Source organism: Zootoca vivipara, chromosome 10, assembly GCF_963506605.1.
Source record: "Zootoca vivipara chromosome 10, rZooViv1.1, whole genome shotgun sequence".
Lineage (NCBI taxonomy): Eukaryota > Metazoa > Chordata > Lepidosauria > Squamata > Lacertidae > Zootoca > Zootoca vivipara.
The window spans coordinates 6,516,627-6,537,930 of record NC_083285.1 but is presented as its reverse complement, the minus strand read 5'-3'; the positions used below and the strand labels follow the sequence as shown (position 1 = coordinate 6,537,930).

General features: G+C 41.4%; 1 protein-coding gene across 2 annotated transcripts in view; it reads left to right on the top strand.

Annotated features, from left to right (window-relative positions):
- Nucleotides 1-21,304, top strand: part of ORC5 (origin recognition complex subunit 5) — a 65,769-nt gene that overhangs the window by 16,199 nt on the left and 28,266 nt on the right. For both annotated transcript variants that reach the window (XM_035127016.2, XM_035127015.2), the window contains 8 exons: nt 1,977-2,088; nt 3,698-3,828; nt 4,667-4,715; nt 5,759-5,849; nt 7,849-7,901; nt 8,127-8,239; nt 11,521-11,568; nt 12,972-13,082. In XM_035127016.2, coding sequence (XP_034982907.1) covers nt 1,977-2,088; nt 3,698-3,828; nt 4,667-4,715; nt 5,759-5,849; nt 7,849-7,901; nt 8,127-8,239; nt 11,521-11,568; nt 12,972-13,082 — 708 coding nt within the window. The remainder of the gene's footprint in view (nt 1-1,976; nt 2,089-3,697; nt 3,829-4,666; nt 4,716-5,758; nt 5,850-7,848; nt 7,902-8,126; nt 8,240-11,520; nt 11,569-12,971; nt 13,083-21,304) is intronic.

Genomic DNA, 21,304 nt, shown 5'->3' with positions numbered 1-21,304 from the left:
CACCTTGGAATTATGTTGTGTAAAGTAGATGTTTCTTATTGCTTGGTACAGCTTACCTTGCTTCTGTTTTCTGGGACAGGGAGGTTAACTATATGCTCCTGGAGCATTTGAAATGCTGGTTCAGGGTTGCTCTTCCTGCCACTTTCCCGTTTATGCAGGAACCTGATAAACAGTGCTGATCATTTTTTTTGTAGATGTGCATTAATCTTGGTAGCACACTGGAATGGAGAATGCGCGTGTTGCTTGCTTTGGCACTTTCATGTGTTTCTTTTGCAATAATCTGATGAACTGTAACAAATGTGACTGTAACAAATGTGAGACTTCGACTGCAGGGAAGAAATGTGTTTTGCTTTGGATTGATGCTGGCTTTTGCAGTAATTCAAGTGGATTAGAGAAGCATAGTGCATGATTCTTATATCTTGTCGGTAGGTAGGAGCCAAGGAGTATTGTGAAAAACAAACAAGACTCCTTGACTCTCCTACCAGGAGAATAATTAGAGATCAACTTGTCGGAAATTTCCTGGTGCTGCTCTTGGGAAGGGTGGCTACACAGCTATCATTTTTTGTGTGATGATGAACACTAGTGATATGCAAAAGAGGCTTGAAAAGCTACTTGATATTGATTCAGAAACTGATATATGTAGCAAGATCATATTGTGTGCTATGGAAGGTGAGATTTGAAAGCGTAAACTGTTCTCTTAATAATGGGAAATGCCTTTGTTTTCATGTGATACTCAGCTGCTAGATTAGGACAAGTGCCTTAAAATCTTGGTAGGCAAGTTAAAAGGTATTAAAAAGCCTTTGCCTCCCTCACTTTATTATATGTCTGTAAACTCCCTGAGTATCTTGAGAGGGAAGAGACAAATTTTCTCTCCCTCCAAATAATTCAGGCCTGAAGGGCAATTGGCACCTCTGATTCCATAGGTGAAAACATTTATAAATCTGCATTTATAGTTCCTGAAGACATATGGATTTGATTCAATTATAGAAGCCTAGATTCTTGGTCTTCTGGTTGTCAGTGGAGTTGCCCTTAGTGTAAGCTGATGCCTTCGAATCTGTATTGTTAAAAACTGTAGGGTAATATATTCAAAGAAACTGAGGCTGGAATCCTATATACGTCTGCTCAGAAGTAGAGTTCAGTGGGGCTTACTCACATTGAAATGGATATAAGATTGCAGCCTGAAGATGGCTTAGTTAGAGTGTGGTGCTGATAACACCGAGATTGCAGGTTTGATCTCCATAAGGGACAGCTGCATATCCCTGCATTCCAGGGGGTTGGACTAGATCAGTGGTGGCCAAACTTGGCCCTCCAGCTGTTTTGGGACTACAACTCCCACCATCCCTAGCTAATGGGACCAGTGGTCAGGAACGATGGGAATTGTAGTCCCAAAACAGCTGGAGGGCCAGGTTTGGCCACCACTGGACTAGATGGTCCTCAGGGTTACTTCCACTCTGTGATTCTATGATAAGTAAGTCTCAGTTCAGATGCGGTGTCCCTCATTTTCAAGCTACAGTCCTAGGGACATGCTGCTGCAGGGAACTTGCACAAGAAAGGAGGGAGCAATGATTGGAGACTGAAAATGCTATGTCTCAATTGAGCTCATTTGCATGTTTTGAAAGCAGCTGACCAACAGATGGACTGTCCGTTTACCTTACTAAGATTTTAATAATTTAAGAGTCAAGCTTTTTCAAGCAAACACGAGCCTCCTTCTTGACAATTAAGATGTGCAGCCCTATGTAGTTTAAATGCCATAGTGCACAGCAATAGAAGAACTGGGTGTTTTTAAAATGTAGATGTATTAGCTGCTTGATTAGGCTGCTTACGGTCTTATGATTATGCAAATAATTTGCAATAAAATGCTGAATCAGATGAGTTTGTTTCAATTAGAAAGAAACTTAACAAGTTTTTCTGTGACTAAAAATGCCGCTACAAGGTCACCTTTTCCCTCTCCCCCCTCCCCAACCCTTGTCCTCCAGACGGAGAGAAATGTGACTGTGGTCCTTCTAAGTGAAATTGTGTGGGAGCTGCTTCGTCCAGCTACAGGATGCCTTGAACCATTGCAGTTGTTTTTTCCAGACTACAGCATAGGTAACACAATACACTTGTTTTGGGTTGTTCGTGGCTATTAAACATAATAGCTAAATGAAATCTCTGTGAGTGGAAGCTGTATACCTGAGTATCAGATGCTGGAGGCAAACTGACTAGGGAAAGCTACCTTCTCCACAACATGCTTCCAAGTTTCCAAAGGGAACTGGATAGTTACTCCTGGACGCAAACAGAATACTAGATTTGATGGACGTTGGGATGATGTTTCACATCTACTTTTTAAAGAACGAATAATTAGTAAGTACCTTTATTTTCTGTATGTGTGTATACCTCACACCCCTTGCAGTCCAAGGAATTAAGAACTCCTGGCTTGAGAGAATTAACCTGGTTTTATGAAAAGGATGGTGAAATCCAGAGCTATTCGGGAGGGTGGCCCTAACTCATTGTGAGAGAAAAATTGTTTGTATATATACTATATGTAATATAGGAGGCACAGTCATGGACATAAACACTCATACACATTTATTAATTTGCTGCAGATTGCATAATCTAATTGTGATCACCTTAAGGTAGATTCAGATTTATTTATTTTTAATGATGTGAAACACTAGATTATACTATTATACTATTTCAATTCTAGACTTGAAGCATTGTTCTAATTTATCAGCCCAGACATTCTGTTTGAAGCAGTATGCTAGTTAAACTTCCAAATCTTGGAATTCTTTATCTTTAACATTACCAAGTTTTCAGCACTGTTGTAGCTACCAGAACTGGTCATCAGCAAAATGCTATATATATATGTGTGTGTGTGTGTGTGTGTGTGTGTGTATGTATTAATTATAGCAGCTTTTTATGCTCGTGGTTGGGTGGGATGGAGCTTAGAGAAGAAAAAATCACCTCTCCTGGTGTTCTAAACTAGGTCTTAAGGATAAGAGTAAACAGTAGCTCTGTTTGTTGCCTTGTCACAGATTCTGAAATTCAGATACTGATGAAGATTGACTCAGTAAGGATTACATTAAAATGTGTTAGTGTTACAAATAGCAATACAGAAAAATATAGCTATGAACAAAATACTATGTAATTAATGAACAACTAAGGTTGTTATATAGCATAATGATTAGGGCACACATAACAGCACGACAACTTATGAAAGCAGCTCTAAATATCACAATAGGACAGCTGGAAATAACTTGTTCTCTTTCAGTCTGGGCCTGAAAGAGAAGTTGATCAGAAGGGGAACCTTGGAGTTTAGTCTGATTAAAAATGCCTGATTTAGGGTACTTAAAGTTTGTTTAGGTTTGATTGCTGTACTCACAGCTGACTGAGTCTGAAAGTGCGTGCCTTTATCTTGAAAAGAGATGACATGTAAGCTTCCCCCTGAAACCAGAAATGGTGAGTTTGCCAATCGCTGTTCTTTCACATTGGAGACTCCTTATTACTGGATTTTCCATAGCTGGTTAAAAGGTGTTCAGTGCTGAATTGCCAGGAGGGGATTACAAGCCCTCTGGCAGAAGGGGTGTTTCCTGCTGAAGTATAACTGTGTATCTAAAGTGTGCATACATTGCTTGTTCTCTTCATAATTTTTAGCCTGAGAACAATTCTATGATGTGCTCATCAGCCTTTTGTTTTTCAATGATCTTTATTTAAACAGGACACCTGCAAAAGATTCTGTCCCATGACCATCCTCCGGAGTATTCTTTTGATTTTTATGCTGCATATATAAATATTCTGCTTGGAGTTTTCTATCCTGTCTGCAGGGACCTGAAGGAGCTCCGACATCTAGTAAGGGATCTCTTAGGTGCTTTCATAATGAATGTGGTGTCATAGTGCTTTTGATGCTGGCTTTGGAATTCTTAGAATGTCCTATATAACATAGCATATGGATTCTGTGCTATATCTCAGTGTGTAACCAGGTGTAGGTTGCTAAGTCGGCTCGGCAGACAAGAAAGAGAAGCTCAGCGAGCTTGCAGCCTTCTCAAAGCCACATTATTGATCTGCATACATAAAAGTAACTTGCCTACATGTAGGGGCTGGAATAATGCAGCTCTCTCACCAGCAGTTGAGCAAGTTCTGAAAAACATGGTTGCTGTGTCTGAACATCCTTGAAATGTACTAATGCCTCTTGGTTGCCTAGATGAATAGGTACACAAATAGAAATTTCTGACTTTTATGTGGCTGGACTGTAACCTACTGTACAAATATATTTATATCCATTGTTGCATACACTCCCAGCATGTGACCCTTGGAAAGTTGCCCATTAGGTAATGTGGCTCCAGTACTGAAAGAGGTTCCCCATTCCTGTCTTAAAATATGGACATGCATTCAGGACCTTCAGGTTACTGGATATGGCATTATACCGCCCAGCTTATCCATGCCAAAGATTTATTTTGTTTTTACGGCTCTGTGCAGCCACTAATCCATCTACCCTTTTTGTTTTATTTCTCCTGCATGTAATTTCATTGTAAGCTGCTGCTCTTCAGGGTTGGAAAGGGGTGCTGCAGCTCCTTTTTGGATAGGGGTGGGATATTTTTAAAACATATCCCAGGGTTCTTTCAAATGCCAGGGGTGTAAGGATTTAAAATGTGGGATAATACCAATTATACCACTGCTTGTCTTGCAGGCTGCACTCAATTTTTCTAAGTACTGTGAGCCTGTGGTCCAGCAAAAGGGTGAGTGTTTTTCGTTCATATAAATTAATAGTGGATGATTCTAGAGAGGAGGCAATAAAAAGCTTTCTGGGTCTTTATACATTTCTGACCATGATTAGGCAAATCAGAAGTGCTCCTTGGGCTGATTTACTCTTCTTCCTGCCTTCTCTCTCACATGGGCATCGTTCCCTTTCAATTTGGGGGCTTGCCGTGGAGTTAGTGTTATGTGTATTCCCCAAACCACAATTGGTAATCATTGTTGGAAATGGGGTGTGCAAACTGTGTTCTTGCCATTATTACTTTAGGGGTCTTGGGCAAGCTCAGTCGTCTAATCATAGTTAGGGAATCCAGTGTGCTTTTTGGACTCTTTGCTAAACTGAACAGCAAGATTGGTTATACGCATAGGACTGATCTCCAAGTAAGGAGAGGGGGAATGCTTTCCTGAGAGAATGAGTGAGAAGGTGGGGGTGGGGGGGGGAAGAGGTGCAATGTAAGTCTCTTGAACAATGGTTAGGTAATTGCACGGTACTCTGTCTGCACCTGATTTTCAAGGAAAGGGCAGGACTGAAGAGTCTTTTAAGCTAAAAGGATGGCGATAAGACATAGAATTATCAGTCAGTAGGGCATGGAACTCTTAATCTCAGAGTTGTGGGTTTGAGTCCCACGTTGGGCAAAAAGATTCTTGTATTACAAAGGGTTGGACTGGATGACCCTTGTGAGCCCTTCCAACGCTACAATTTCCATGATTGCAGTTCCAGTTATTCTCAGATTGTCCACATGTGCATAGGAGGGGAGAGTGCATAAACTGAGGTTTGTTCTACCTTATGCATATCATGCTAAACCACTGGTCCTTTATCAAAACATTTTCCCATCATGCAACATTTGCAGCATAACAAACAGTTATACTATAGTTTGATGTTATGAACATATTCAGTACCAGAATCTCAAAAGAAATGTGCCTTTTAATCTGTAAACCTATGTTAAATCCAAGAGCAAGTGTCTCACATGAACACTTCTCAAAGTTCATCTTGAATCAATACTACTTTTGTGTGTTTGTGATACAGCAAGTGAACGTGACACACGCAAACTTTGGAAAAATATTGAATCCCACTTGAAGAAAGCCATGCAGACTGTGTATCTGCGGGAAATATCAAGGTAATTGTCCCCCTCTTTATTTTTAGAAAGCTGCCTCTCAAGGCTTACCTAAAATGTCAAGTAGGTGCTGTAGATTGTATTCTTTCCTGCTAAAGCAGATGTCCTGGCTTTTAAAAAATCTGTTTAATAGGTTATGCCTACCAATAAATGAAAAAATAATGCAGTATGTGTCTGTTTCTAAATGGAACATTAGGATAAAGCTGTTAGGTAAAGGTGCTGCAAGATGAGATGTGGGAAGTCTGCAAATGAGATCTCTTGCATTGTTATTTAAAACCTGGTGTGTGCTGGTGGAGAGATGCTTGGGCGATTTATTTATTTAATTAGTTTAATAAAAAAATTATACATTAATTATGTATTCTGGTTGCTTTCTATTTTTATGCTGGGGGTCCTTTTGTAAACTGTATTGTAATGACCCCATTGGTTAAGCGATAGATGCAATTTGATTTGAGGTGCTTAAATTTCTCCCATTGAAATTTGTGAAATTGACTGGTTAAATCAATTTTATTCACATTTCTCTTTCTTCCAGAGAGAGCAGGGCTTGTTGGATATTTGTGTGTGTTTGCAGGGGACAGGTTATATAATCTGTACCAGGGCTGTACTAGTTCAAGCTGAAGGTGTATGATCTGAGATGAAGCAAATGTCTATATGGAAAAAAAGTCTTCTTGTACCTGGAAAATTAGCATGGCAGGGAGATGTCTTAAAGGGGATTTTGTTGCAGTCCCATACTATCCAGCATAACTGGATAAAGTGGTACCATGGTTTACAAACTTAACCGTTCCGGAAGTCATACCTCGGTTTAAGTACACCTCGGTTTGAGTATTTTCAGTTTAAGTACTCCGCGGACCTGTCTGGAACGGATTAATCCACTTTCCATTACTTTCAATGGGAAAGTTCGCTTTAGGTTAAGTACGCTTCAGGTTAAGTACAGACTTCCAGAACCAATTGTGTTTGTAAACCGAGGTACCACTGTATTATTAGGTACGTATTGCTATTTATGTTATTTTTTAAAGTTGAGACTTTAAAGCATTTTAGAATCATATTGTACAACTTAGCATTTTGCTATACAGATAAAAATTAATCTTGTCACATGTCTTTTGTAATTAACTGATTGTAGAATATTATTCTGTTTTACCTACACTTAACCTTTTATCCATTTTTCATTTACATAAATGTTGCCGTGTTTAGTGACTATTTTTGCCATCAGGCCACAAATAGGGGTTTCCTAGACTTGAGGACTAGCTTTCTGTTCCCCCCTCTCTCCCTATCCCAGGTGAAATCATTTGGTGTTTTCTTTTGAGGGGTGTGCGCGTTCTTCTTGCTACAATTCCCTATCCAGTTTGGAAGCAGCTACAAGAATGAAATGGAACCAGAGGACCTGAATGGGGAGTTGCCTAGCAACTGAAGCATGGTGTTTGGGTTTTTCCCATTCTACCCTTGTGCATGACAGTTTTAAAGCTAGTATTGGTTCTTTAGTCAGTTTAATATGGTTGACATTTAATATAGTGCTTTTTGAGTATTCAAAGTATTTCACACACAATGCTTACAACCTACCCTACATGGTAGGTCAGTAATTTCCCCATAATGCAGGTGAGAGGCTAGAAGATTATGGCTTGCCTAGGACCACTTAATGAACTTATGGTTTTGGTGAGAAGTGAACTAGAGACTTGCCTGTTGATACTCCTACACTGGGTCTATAATGAGGCATCAGTAGTAGTAGTAGTTGCAGACCAGGTTGCACCATCCTTAGGTTAGATTTAGCCAATGTTAAATCCAAGAATAAAAGTTACTTTGCCTGTTTTTGTCGGGCCAACTGATGTAAATCAGAATAATCTGGCATCGTTGTTAATCGTCTATATACTTTTAAACAGTTTAATAGCATAATTATTCTTATTCAAAAGTAACACAAATGCACTCACTCATCTCTAAAAACCAAATGTCTAAGTGCCTTGCTTTTAGGCATGGCAAATGCATTTTTAAAAATAGCTGCATTGTCTTTTAGCTCCCAGTGGGAACAATTACTCCAGGATGATGGTGAAGCCGGGCAACTAAAAGGTATGTGAAGAAGTAATAGTGTAGTGTTAATTATTGATGAAAAATACCCCTGTAATTTGGAGCAATTCAGCCATTGTCTTCAGTATGCAGCTTCAGTATGCAAACAGGCAGCACAGAATGCTGGTACATATGTTCTTCCAGCAAATGGGGTTTGTGGGGATCAATATTGTTTAACTTAAGTGTTTCAAACTCCAGACTTTTTTTTGTCTCACAATTTTTTTCTAGGACTTTCAGCCCATGCTCATGTAGAACTTCCATATTATTCCAAGTTCCTACTAATAGCTGCATACCTTGCATCTTACAACCCTGCCAGGACAGATAAGAGGTTCTTCGTTAAGGTAAATAGGTTTGTTGTTTTTGCCATAATCTGTTCCAGCATTCTTTAACATTCTTTCATACCTTTGTATGTCTCTAAAGAGCTTTATAAACCATGGCTAAAATGACACTACTAGCTCTACATGTTCAGCGGGGCTTTGAGCCAGACTTGGTGGCTCTTCAGTAGCAGCAATCTCTCCCCACAATTCTATATGGGAAACCACTGTTGAAACTGGGGGGGGGGGGGTATAGTTTGATCTAGGATAGAGATCAAGGAGAAGAGTCAAAGTTCTGACTGGACATACCTTTAAGTAGCTTTTTGACTCCAAGCCCATACGTACACATAAATAGCCTTTTCAGCAATCTTGTGTGACTGCAGTCTGAATGTTGCATTCCTTTGTAGATAAGCTTCCAGGGGTGACACAATGGTAGTGGGAAGGCCTAGAAGCAAAAATAGGTAGAACAACAGATACGACTCTTGCCTTTCCAATATAGGCTACATTGGAGTCTCACAAAAGCCCTTCTCCGTCCTCCACATTGTCAGGCAAGCACCATTCTCATAGTTCAAAGACACCTTCCAGCCGGGCAAAAGCACTCAGGGAGGGTGTAGATCTGGCCCTGTGATGAGCCATGGCCTCCAGAGAGTCCTAAGAGCTGGCTAGAGAAGTATGGCAGACCACATTTTCTCCATGCTCTGGAAGCTCTTCTCCCTTGCTTTAAAACAGGAGTGGAAAACTTGTTTTTTTCTGTCATGGGCCTCTTTCTCTTGGGACTTGACAACACAGTGGAATCCTACCTGTATGGCAATGAGAATAGATACTTCGGTCAGTTAGGAGGTGCATAAAACTAACATACAGTAAGAGGCTTAAAGACAGGAAAAAAATTAATACAGGGGTTGATGATCAAGTGCATCCATCTGCTAGTGGAATTCTACAAGGCAGGCTTAGGCAGTATGTGGACCAAGAACTTCCAGAAGTGCAAGCTGGATTTCGAAGGGGCAGAGGAACCAGAGACCAAATAGCAAACATGCGCTGGATTATGGAGAAAGCCAGAGAGTTCCAGAAAAATGTCTACTTCTGCTTCATTGACTATGCAAAAACCTTTGACTGTGTCGACCACAGCAAACTATGGCAAGTTCTTAAAGAAATGGGAGTGCCTGATCACCTCATCTGTCTCCTGAGAAATCTCTATGTGGGACAAGAAGCTACAGTTAGAACTGGATATGGAACAACTGATTGGTTCAAAATTGGGAAAGGAGTACGACAAGGTTGTATATTGTCTCCCTGCTTATTTAACTTATATGCAGAATTCATCATGCGAAAGGCTGGACTAGATGAATCCCAAACTGGAATTAAGATTGCCGGAAGAAATATCAACAACCTTAGATATGCAGATGACACAACCTTGATGGCAGAAAGTGAGGAGGAATTAAAGAACCTTTTAATGAGGGTGAAAGAGGAGAGCGCAAAATATGGTCTGAAGCTCAACATAAAAAAAACAACCAAGATCATGGCCACTGGTCCCATCACCTCCTGGCAAATAGAAGGGGAAGAAATGGAGGCAGTGAGAGATTTTACTTTCTTGGGCTCCTTGATCACTGCAGATGGTGACAGCAGCCACGAAATTAAAAGACCCCTGCTTCTTGGGAGAAAAGCAATGACAAACCTAGACAGCATCTTAAAAAGCAGAGACATCACCTTGCTGACAAAGGTCCGTATAGTTAAAGCTATGGTTTTCCCAGTAGTGATGTATGGAAGTGAGAGCTGGACCATAAAGAAGGCTGATCGCCGAAGAATTGATGCTTTTGAATTATGGTGCTGGAGGAGACTCTTGAGAGTCCCATGGACTGCTAGAAGATCAAACCTATCCATTCTGAAGGAAATCAGCCCTGAGTGCTCACTGGAAGGACAGATCGTGAAACTGAGGCTCCAATACTTTGGCCACCTCATGAGAACAGAAGACTCCCTAGAAAAGACCCTGATGTTGGGAAAGATTGAGGGCACTAGGAGAAGGGGACGGCAGAGGACGAGATGGTTGGACAGTGTTCTCGAAGCTACGAACATGAGTTTGACCAAACTGCGGGAGGCAGTGGAAGACAGGAGTGCCTGGCGTGCTATGGTCCATGGGGTCATGAAGAGTCGGACACGACTAAACGACTAAAGAACAACAACAGCTAGTGGAATGGACATACAATGGGACTTCTTCCTCTCTCCTGCTCTGCAGTATCCTTGTCATAAATTTTTCTCTGGGTGGCTGGAGAGTCCTCTGGAGCAGAATTTTTGGGGAAGGGGGGGCATGTGTTGCAGGGGGATGTAGATGTAGATGAAAGAGGAGTCCTGTTGCACAAGTGAAAGTCTGTGTGATGTTGGATTTCACTCACTGAGGGCACTGGAAGCATGGAAGCTTTTTTTCTAATACCAGGAGAAAAGCCTAAATCTAAACAATTGGTTGATTTTAATTATTATAAAAAAATGAATTGTACGTGATGCATTTTATTAATCAATATGCTTGTTTTATACTACACTAGGATGAATATAATTTATATGTAATTTCCCCTTTTTTATCTTTATAAATTGCTTATTTTTAATTAAAAAATTCAGCTATGCAACAGTTTGATTTACTTTATATAACCAAATAGCAACATCTGAAGAAACGTCAGTGGTGGGGGTGATATAATTAACCCTTTGTGCCTTCCATCAATTGCTATTTTGAACAGGCACAAAATTGGCTTTGTATCTAAAATAACTACTTCTTTACCTAGATTTGATAAGGAAGCAAGGAAAGGCTGGCAGCATTTTAAAGTAAAGCAATAGCTATTTCATCTTGTCAGTTGATGGAAAGGAAAACATTTCTCCCCTCCCAGTCTTTTTGCAGCTATTTTACCAATAGGGAGAGAGCGAGAGAGCTGCATGTTTTAACTGGTTGAAATGGTTTAGTGAATTTGCTGATAAATTTGTGGATAACTGTTTTCAGAGGTATACCCAATTACTTTCTGATTCATTTTTTATCTTATGCCTTCCAGTAAATTCCCCCCCTTTATAAATACTGTACTTTTTCAGTGATGCGCACTGTCTGTCACAGTTCGACATGCCATAGGCAGGCCACAGTGGGCCATATTTTAGCATTGCTTGTGAAGAATAAATGAAGTGGTTCTTACATGAAGTATACCTGCAACAATACAGTTATTGTGTACGCTATCACGTAGCTGTGTGATATGTTCAGTGATGTTGGGCTGTTCTCCCCATATAAATTATGTACCATTGTAAATAACTATTTCACAGCTGGATTTTCTTTTCACTTGCAGCATCATGGAAAAATTAGGAAGAAAAACATTCAAAAGAAACATGAAAAGGTAAATTCAGCTTTCTATTTGATAGATTATCTCCATTCTGGTGTACAATTGAAACAAAGTGTCATTAAATTGTCTTAACATATGATGAAATGTGCTATTTTATCTATACAATGGTACCCCGCAAGACGAACGCCTCGCACAATGAAAAAATCACAAAACGAAAGCATTTTGCGATTTTTTGGACTGCTCACAAAACGAAGCCGTCTATGGCCATGCTTTGCAAGACGAAGCAGCCTCGCGAGGGGAAGGGAAGCCGGCGCCGCTTACCTTTAGGACTCCGCCGGTGATGTCCACGGTCGCCGCTTCTGCCTCCTGCAGTGGCGCGGTGCTCATGGCGGCCTCCGTGGCTCCGGCCTTGCCCTCCTTGGCGGCGTCTGCGGCTCCAGCAGGAGCAGCAGCGGGGCTCGCCAGGCAGCCCTTGGCGGGAACAGCGGCAGTGCCCGAAGGAGCGGAGGCTGCGGCAGGAGGAGACCCCATGGCTCCGGCCTTGCTTTCTCCCACAACTGGCCCTCCTCCTGCTTCCCCCTCCCCAGAGCCTTGAAGACTCCCGGCCTTGGCGGGTGAGTTGGCGCCTTTTTATTGCGCTTCTTTTTTTCCCTATAGGAACGCATTAATTAAATTTCAAAGCATTCCTATGGGAAACCGTACTTAATGACGCTTCTGTAAGAGGTATCTTCAACAGGTTGCATTCCCTGCTGTTAGTGGTTGTCACTACTACTGGTTATAATCATTGTGTTGCTGGATAGCAGGCAAGGTGAAGCCATGGCCCTCCAGACATCAGCCTCACCACATGTGAGTTTTTAAAAGAAAGGGGGAAACCCCACAGTTGCAGTCCAAATGCTTGGCCATTTTGCTAGAGCACAGCTTACCAACCTTTTTGGAGAAGTGGGAATACTTTAAACTTCATGAAAGTGCTGTGGGCACCAGTCACAAAGTGGCTGCCATAGGCACATGGCATAACATAAAATGCTGCAAAAGTTTGTACTCCTTTTTGCTTGTTTTCTTCACTTGGACAATATGTCTGTTTTCTAAAATAAGTCTTCTTGTCTCTAACAGCTTATTTGATATTGTTTGCTAATTATACTGGCATCCTTTTGGCCTAGATGAGCTTCTAATACTGTGGTTTTAAACAATCCCAACTGTTTTTCTGCAGTCTCTTTATCTTTAAAAAGTTGGGTTAATATGTGTGAAATCCTTGTAATTTAGTACAGACTGATTCCTGAAGTCTTCAATGCTTTTACTCCTATACTGCAAAACAGTGTATTAAAAATAAAAAGTGGGGCTTTTTGTTTAATATAAAAATGTATTGCTGTTTGATAACTGGAAAAATAAAATAAATAAGATCCAGCCTGCTATGTTCCAAGAAAATCCAGCTGATGAAATATACTTTTCTTTTAAAACAGACCAGCAATCACCTTCTTGGGCCAAAGCCATTCCCTCTGGACAGATTGTTAGCAATATTGCATAGCATTGTTGATAGCAGAGTTGCTCCAACTGCAAATATATTTTCTCAGGTGAGTTAAGTTCCTAATATAAATATAATTGTAAGCTTCAGTTGTTTCTTGTGCTGTACCCTAATTAACCACTCACAAAAGTTATTTTAAATATTTAATGAGAAATTGACTATGTGTTAGCAATTAAAACTTCCAAGGGTTCAGACTCATGGTTTCTCACTGTTTGGTTGTCATTTAATTCCAAATGTTACCAATCCCCTTCTGGAGAGTTTTTAATGGAGATTTTAGCTGATAATTTGTTGTGTTCATGTTGATATGTAGAGACTCTGTGCTGCATGTTGCAGCTGCTCATTGCGTAAATATAATAGGCATGATTTAATAATCTAACATGTGCTCAAGTGATGATACACACACACACACATGAATTGTTACTTGGCACTACAAAACAGTAAACCACCTTTTAAACTGCTTCAAACTTAGAAAAGTGTTTCGGGGTCTGTGAGCTGGCAAGGAGGGAGAGGGATTAACTTGAGAGTTATTCATTCATCTTTACACTTCTCATATATTTTGGCTGTTGCCCCTTCCCCAATAATTATGTCTAAAAGGTAAATACAGGTAGCTTCACTCAGGGTAAGAGTAGTGAGAAATATGCTTGGTATTTTGTATGATGCAAACCCCCACCACCACCACCACTGAATATCTGTCAAAAATTAAGCAGTGTGGTCTTGAATTTTAAATCAAAATGATTACAATTGGCAACCAAAATGATAGGCACCAGAGCACTCACTCCATATAAAAGAGAGAAGGTATAGCATATTGTCAGGGGATTGTTGCAGCTACTCTCGAGTGAAGATGCTCCAGTCCGATTCGTCTTTTAAGGTTTTATTGTGCAGAGATAGTAGAAAACATGACCTCCTAGTCACTCGCAGAATCCGGCAATGGCGCCCTTCTGCTTTGGGGCCAGCATAATAGCTTGGGGACCCCGAAACGCTGCCCCCTAAACCTGCATTTGGGCGCGTGCCTCAATTCGGGCGCCGGAAGCAGCTGCGCTCCCTCTTTTACCTGTTGGCTAGGGCAGTGCAGGGGCTCTGATACATCGCTGAGCCTTCCTTCCTCCACAAGTTGGCTGGGCGGTGCAAGGGCTCTGATACCTCACTGAGCCTTCCCTTCCTCATTCCCCCCGCCTGACCCGCTGCTCCCGCTCTCGCTGGGTGAAGTGCTGGTCAGGATGATGGGGGGAGGCTCCAGTAGGTTGCAAGAAAAGTGTCAACATATCTAATGTGCTGCACAGCCGTTGTTTTCTGACTCCAAAAATGGTCCCAGTATGGTCTCTCTTATATTGTCGGCCCAGATGGAGAAACCATATTCTTCCTGACTGAATATAATTTGTCAGTTCTGCCATGCAACACACACACACACACACACACACACCCCTCATTCTCTTTATATCCTTCTCTTGCAACCTACTGGAAATGTGACAAACGGAACATATGCGCCATATGTTATCAACATTAACTGCCACATTCAATTCTCCTTTTCCCTTCTAATTTTGGAGCCTTACTTAGTTGGTGCCATCAGCTGTCCAAGTGCCTACCATTGACCACAGGAATAGGTTAAGTAGTTCTAAATGCAGCAACTTGCTAACCGTGTAATCTACTCTCCTGGTCATGCCACTAAGAAAGGACTTTGTTTAAGCTACACATTTGAGAAAGAACATTGTCAACTTTCTTTATAGTGTACAGATGTTGCTCGCCATGCTCCTTCATTCCCCTGCCCTGTCTTAACCTGTTAAGTCTGTAGCAGTATCCTCTGTGTAACATTTTGATATTTTTTTAAGTCAGTTTTCACTAGATGGCAGCATAACCCAATGAACAAGGGCAGTATTTCAGGAAGTGACACTCCATCAATGCACAGGTTTTCCTTTCACATCAAACAGAAGTGTTGGATAGAAGTATACACAGTGCAATCTTCCATGTTGTGTTTAATAGACAGAATAAAAAAATTCCTTCAGTAGCACCTTAAAGACCAACTAAGTTTTTATTTTGGTATAAGCTTTCGTGTGCATGCACACTTCTTCAGGTATCTTATACCAAAGCTTATACCAAAATAAAAACTTAGTTAGTCTTTAAGGTGCTACTGAAGGAATTTTTTTATTTTACTTCGACCCAGACCAACACGGCTACCTACCTGTTAATAGACAGAGTAGTTGTCTGTGTAATAACTACCTGCATGTGTGAATTAGCTTTGTATACAACAAAGTTACTGTTTCTCCATGTAGGAACATGGCTTTTACCGGTACATTGCCATCTTAAAAAAAAACCTAAAAAAACAACCACTTATGAGGTGATCTAGTGTGCCGCGAGACGCTGGCTGGTGTGCCGTGACGTGCGGCGACGAGAAGGGCGATTTGCATTGTCACGTGCCTGGCGGCCGCCAATAACCAGCACTGACCCGCCGGAAAGCAATATTTCTCCTCCTCTTTCCCAAAGCTCAGTGCAAACGAGCCTGGTGGCCGCCAATGCACAGCACTAACCCGCCGGAAAGCAATATTTGGCAAGTGTTTCTTACAGTCATAATTATAATATAGGGCGGCACAGAGTTAAATTCTTTAACTTTTTTAATGGTGGTGTGCCTCGTGATTTTTTTCACGGAACAAGTGTGCCATGGCCCAAAAAAGGTTGAGAAACACTGATCTAGTGCCTGTTCTGTTCTGGCCATGATTATCCAAATTCACTCTGTAGCCTCATGTAGCCCATGCCTCTGCAAACATAGGTAAACAAGTCTTTCAGATCAGGTATTAGGAGCATCACTCATGCCAAATGGCTGCTTTGCCCTGGGACCCTGCATTTTGAAAATAGGAAAGCTAGCAGTTATTCAGATTTGTATCTAAAAATAAATGAAACATCCAGGTCTCCTTGTGAAGCAGAGAGTAGAAGTAATGGGAAAATAAAGGTCCTCATCTTTGCAAAGCTGAAGAATAATTTTAGATGGAGTACTGGGTAAAGGTCAGTTGAAACCAAATAGGGTAAGCAGACAAAAGTGGTTGAAGGGCATGCAACTCTGAAAAAGCAAAAAAAAACACACACAAAAAAAACACTGTAGTAGGTGGCAGAAGGTCATCATCCAGTTCCAGGATCCCACAGTCCACTTATTGTTTCTTTGTCTCAGTAGCATTGGATGCAGCCACTAATCTGCTCTTCTATTTTGTTGTTTACCATTTAGCCTGAAGAGTTATGGCCAAGTACTCAGTACTTTGGGACATTTTGCTTGAGTTTCCCCCCTAATAGGCCAACGTGTTTGTTGGGGAAATGTTTTGAGTTCAGTATTGTTTTCTGTTTCAGAATATGCACTAGATGGCAGTTGTGTCGAATAATTGCCCTTCTTGAGTTGCATTGCAGCTAGATTCTTCAACAGTTTGAAATTGATTTAAATGTTGCTTTATTTAAAAGTCAGCCACCCCACTCAAGAAGCAAAAATGTCGGATAACATAGTCTAATGCTGTGGATATAGCCTATCTTGATTTCAGCAAGTCCTTTGACAAAGTGCCCCATGATATTCTTGTAAAGAAGCTGGTAAAATGCGGGCTACACAATGCTACCATTCAGTGGATTTTTAACTGGCTGACTAACCGAACCCAAAGGGTGCTCATCAATGGCTCCTCTTCATCCTGGAGAGAAGTGACTAGTGGGATGCCACAGGGTTCTGTCTTGGGCCCAGTCTTGTTCAACATCATTATCAATGACTTGGATGATGGGCTTGAGGGCATCCTGATCAAGTTTGCAGAGGACACCAAATTGGGAGGGGTGGCTAATACCCCAGAGGACAGGATCACACTTCAAAATGACCTTAACAGATTAGACAACTGGGCCAAAGCAAACAAAATGAATTTTAACAGGGAGAAATGCAAAGTACTACACTTGGGGAAAAAAAATGAAAGGCACAAATACAGGATGGGTGACACCTGGCTTGAGAGCAGTACATGCGAAAAGGATCTAGGAGTCTTGGTAGACCACAAACTTGACATGAGTCAACAGTGTGATGCAGGAGCTAAAAAAGCCAATGCAATTCTGGGCTGCATCAATAGTATAGCATCTAGATCAAGGGAAGTAATAGTACCACTGTATTCAGCTCTGGTCAGACCTCACCTGGAGTACTGTGTCCAGTTGTGGGCACCACAGTTCAAGAAGGATACTGACAAGCTGGAACGTGTCCAGAGGAGGGAAACCAAAATGGTCAAAGGCCTGGAAACAATGCCTTATGAGGAACGGCTTAGGGAGCTGGGTATGTTTAGCCTGGAGAAGAGAAGGTTAAGGGGTGATATGGTAGCCATGTTCAGATATATAAAAGGATGTCATATAGAAGAGGGTGAAAGGTTGTTTTCTGCTGCTCCAGAGAAGCGGACACAGAGCAATGGATTCAAGCTACAAGAAAGAAGATTCCACCTAAACATTAGGAAGAACTTCCTGACAGTAAGAGCTGTTCGACAGTGGAATTTGCTGCCAAGGAGTGTGGTGGAGTCTCCTTCTTTGGAGGCCTTTAAGCGGAGGCTTGACAGCCATCTGTCAGGAATGCTTTGATGGTGTTTCCTGCTTGGCAGGGGGTTGGACTGGATGGCCCTTGTGGTCTCTTTCAGCTCTATGATTCTATGATTAATACAGTCTGAAGAGCTCATGTGCACAAAGCTGCCTTGGAGCTTCTTCCTTAAGTTGCTTCCTTATAAGCGACTGAGTGTATGTGATTCTGTGTACTGCAACTACGTAGGCAGAGAGGATTATGTGGGTCTTTCCACCCAAATGCCGTCCCACCAGGGGGGAGGTAAGCCAGTAATTGGGTGGGATACAACTTATACAGGAAGCTCTATTCATGTGGTTGCAGTGTTGGTACATATGCTGCAGCCATGTGGAATAGCACAACAGGGAAGTGACTGCCATGCACACTTGTGTGATGGGATCCTGAGATTCATTTCTCCTTAAGGACGGACTTGCTCATAATTCAGGGATCAAATGTACAGCCCTCCTACTAAACCCAGCCCCCTTTGGTTGGGTTTAAGGTGGGCAAGAAAAAAATGGCTACTCCCCTTTTCACTTCTTCCCGCTTTGTAATGGGGTAGGAGGGACAGGGAGAGGAGCACAAATAAGAAAAGGAAGCAAATGCCTGTCTATCTCCCTGCCATTTCTCTATCATGCAATTTCTTCATCCACTCCCAGGGACAAGAGCTTTCATTCCCACCATGCCTGCTTCTGCTTCACCTCTCTCTGGTACCATTCCTTGCAGGATGGAGGAAAATATGGTGTATCACTTCAGACTTCCTCCTGAGAGTGACTCAACAGTAATACCAACTGCTTACATGGCATATACATGGCAAATGGTGAAATTACCATTGCACCATTTGAAATATGTAGCATAGAACATATTTAGGATTGGAGTCTACAGATAATAAGCCTGATCCTGGCCTCTTCTTTGTTGTAAGAAAAGACTTGCTCCACAGTAGTTAAAACACTAGTTTATCATGAGAGAGGAGAAGCAGAGTTGTCCCACTTCCCTCTAACATCTTGATATAGGTTTGTACCTATGCTAGAGGAAGTTCAAGGTTGCTTCTGTTCTGCTATACCGCAGATTACAGGACCATACTCCAGAGTGGTTTTAAAATTGTTCTAGGGAAAACTGGGTATCATCTGCATATTGATAATACCACTGGAAGATGACCCTTCCAGTGGCTTCATATGGGTGTTGTAGGACTTGCCAGTGAGCCAAGCAAGCACACTTCCCCATTGTCAGTCCCTGAAACCTACTTGTAGGTAGGAGTGAAACTGCTGAAACACTGTGCTTCAAACTCACAATCTGCATTGCTGATCCAGGATACCTTGGTCAATGGTATCCAAAGCCAGTGAGAGATCAAGGAGAACCAACAAGACTTGCACTCCCCCTGACTCTCTCCTAATGCAGATCATTGGTTAGGGCAACCAAAGCTCTTTCAATGCTAAAATTGAAATGGGTCAGGATAATAAACTTCTTTAAAACCAAGCTTCAAGTTGCACAGACACTACCCCCTTGAGCGGAGATGTTTTCACAATCTTCTGGGTCCAGGGAGATCCTCTTAAGGAAGGGATCCACCACCACCTCCTTTAATGAGGCTGGCACCACTGCTTCCCACAGTGAGGCATTAACTACTCCCTGGACCCATCTAGGTTCTCAGAAGACAATTTGATATGACCTGTGGATAGAAAGTTTGCTAATCCTTCACTAAATAAAAGTGATGCAGGATTCCCCTCCCTGGTGATTATGTACTCTAGAAACTGCACAACTTTTACCTTGATGTGTTGTCACTTTTGACTGGATCATTGCAAAGGAGAAGAGAAGTTATTATTGGAAATTGAAAAGTTCATGTATTTTGTATAGCTATTAAATCATTCCTTTGTGGTTTCTATTACATGTCATTGAACTCGTTTTCTACAAGGAGATAGCATCTTGAAGTTTGAGCTAGAGGAGTTAGATGACAAGCACTAAATCATTGCTACATTCTGGGGATGAATAGAAGAAATACTGGACAAATTCTTGCTAAGACTACATGCACTGTTTGTCAATGTTTAACTAACGGACCCTAAAGAATTGTGCTCTGCTCTGCTGGAATCTGCCCAGTGAATGTATTTGTGTCCCAAATTACAGGGTATATTACATAAACAGGTTCCCTCCTACAGAAGTAACAAATAAATTTAAGAACAGGTGTAGAGAAGATAAGTGGGCTCCTGTGTGATTAGTCTGACCAAGAGTTGATCATAAAAGGAGCTATCTGTCTTTCCACATTCATCTCGACCTTCCACAAAGGTGCTGAAAAGAACTTCTATATAGTTTTCCCATTTTGTCCTTGCGACAACCCTGAGCAGCAGAATAGGCTAAAAGATAGTGACTGACACAAGCTTCATGGCCACGTAGAAATTTGAACCTGGATCTTGCAGGATCAAGTACAGCATTCTGTCCACTACACCATATTAAAGTGACTGTTGCATCGAAAGGAAGGACCTTGGCTGTTCACTGTATTTACTCATGATGAACTGCATTTGTTTACACTGTGCTAGCAACAGGAAAGGGCGGATCATGTTGTTACATACTAAGTAGCATTACAGTTCCCTTCATGATATTTATGGTAAGGAGAAGGCATTTGTCCTGGTTAGATACAAATATAATGCCTATTTAATTTGCTGGATAAAATTAGTATTTCTGTAGCATCCTACTGTCAAACTCTTTAAGTTCTACTACTTAATAAGTTGAAGATTTGCAGCAGGGATGAGGTACTTTGGCACTCCAGATAATGTTGGACTCTTAAACTCCTGTCAGCCCCAACCAAGATGGCCAAAGCCCATGGGTGATGGGACAGCATTTGGGGGGCCACAGGTTCCCCATTCCTCCTTTATAGCATTGGTTTCACAAGACCATGATAGCAATAAGTGTCAGTTGTTGGGTTTTTTTTAATGTTAGTATAAAAAGGGAAGCACAACAGTGCAAGCTTTGACTTCTGCTTCCCTCAGGCCAAGATGATCCTGCAGAAATCCCTGTGGTGGCAGGTAGGGGACAGAGGGGCCACCACTGTGAGCTGGTGGTAGCTCACCAGACTCCTCCTCTTTAACCTTGACATAGATAAATCTCAGTTTAAGAATTTGAAAGCCCCCAGAGCAAGCAGCTGAGTTTCCAGAAAGTTACCACAAACCTTAGTCATGGAGTAGAGTGTACCATATAATTATCAAAATGGTGCTGTCTGGAACTTATCTCTTTTAGTCATAGGGACAAAGATTTCTCAGCAAGGCATAGTTCTGGACATCACTGTTTCTACCCAAACTTTGGCCATGAGGTATAACTTAAGTTTTTGATTTGATTAAGAATATACTTCATAATTACAGCTGTATCACTTAGACTGAAATACTGAATGCTAATATGATGTGACTCAGTCAAAATAATGAGCACTACTTTCACCATGCTTCCAGCTGGAGAGAGCCAAAGGGACTGTTTTTGAATAACAACCAAAATGTTTGGGCTTTTGAAGGAGGGACAATGTGACAGATTATCCCCCTGTCACGACTTTTCTTATCTGTTTCAAATGGATTGAACCTGGCAAGCTCCAATTACTATGCTCTTAATTATTGTCCAAAGTTTATGTAGTGATTAAACCCAGTGAGAGACTTGTCTAACAACTCATCACAAAAATATAGGGATATTTTCCAAACCAAAGGGCTTGATGAATTTAAATAAACTGTTGTTTCCAAAATAAGATCTAAAGTTTAGGGTTT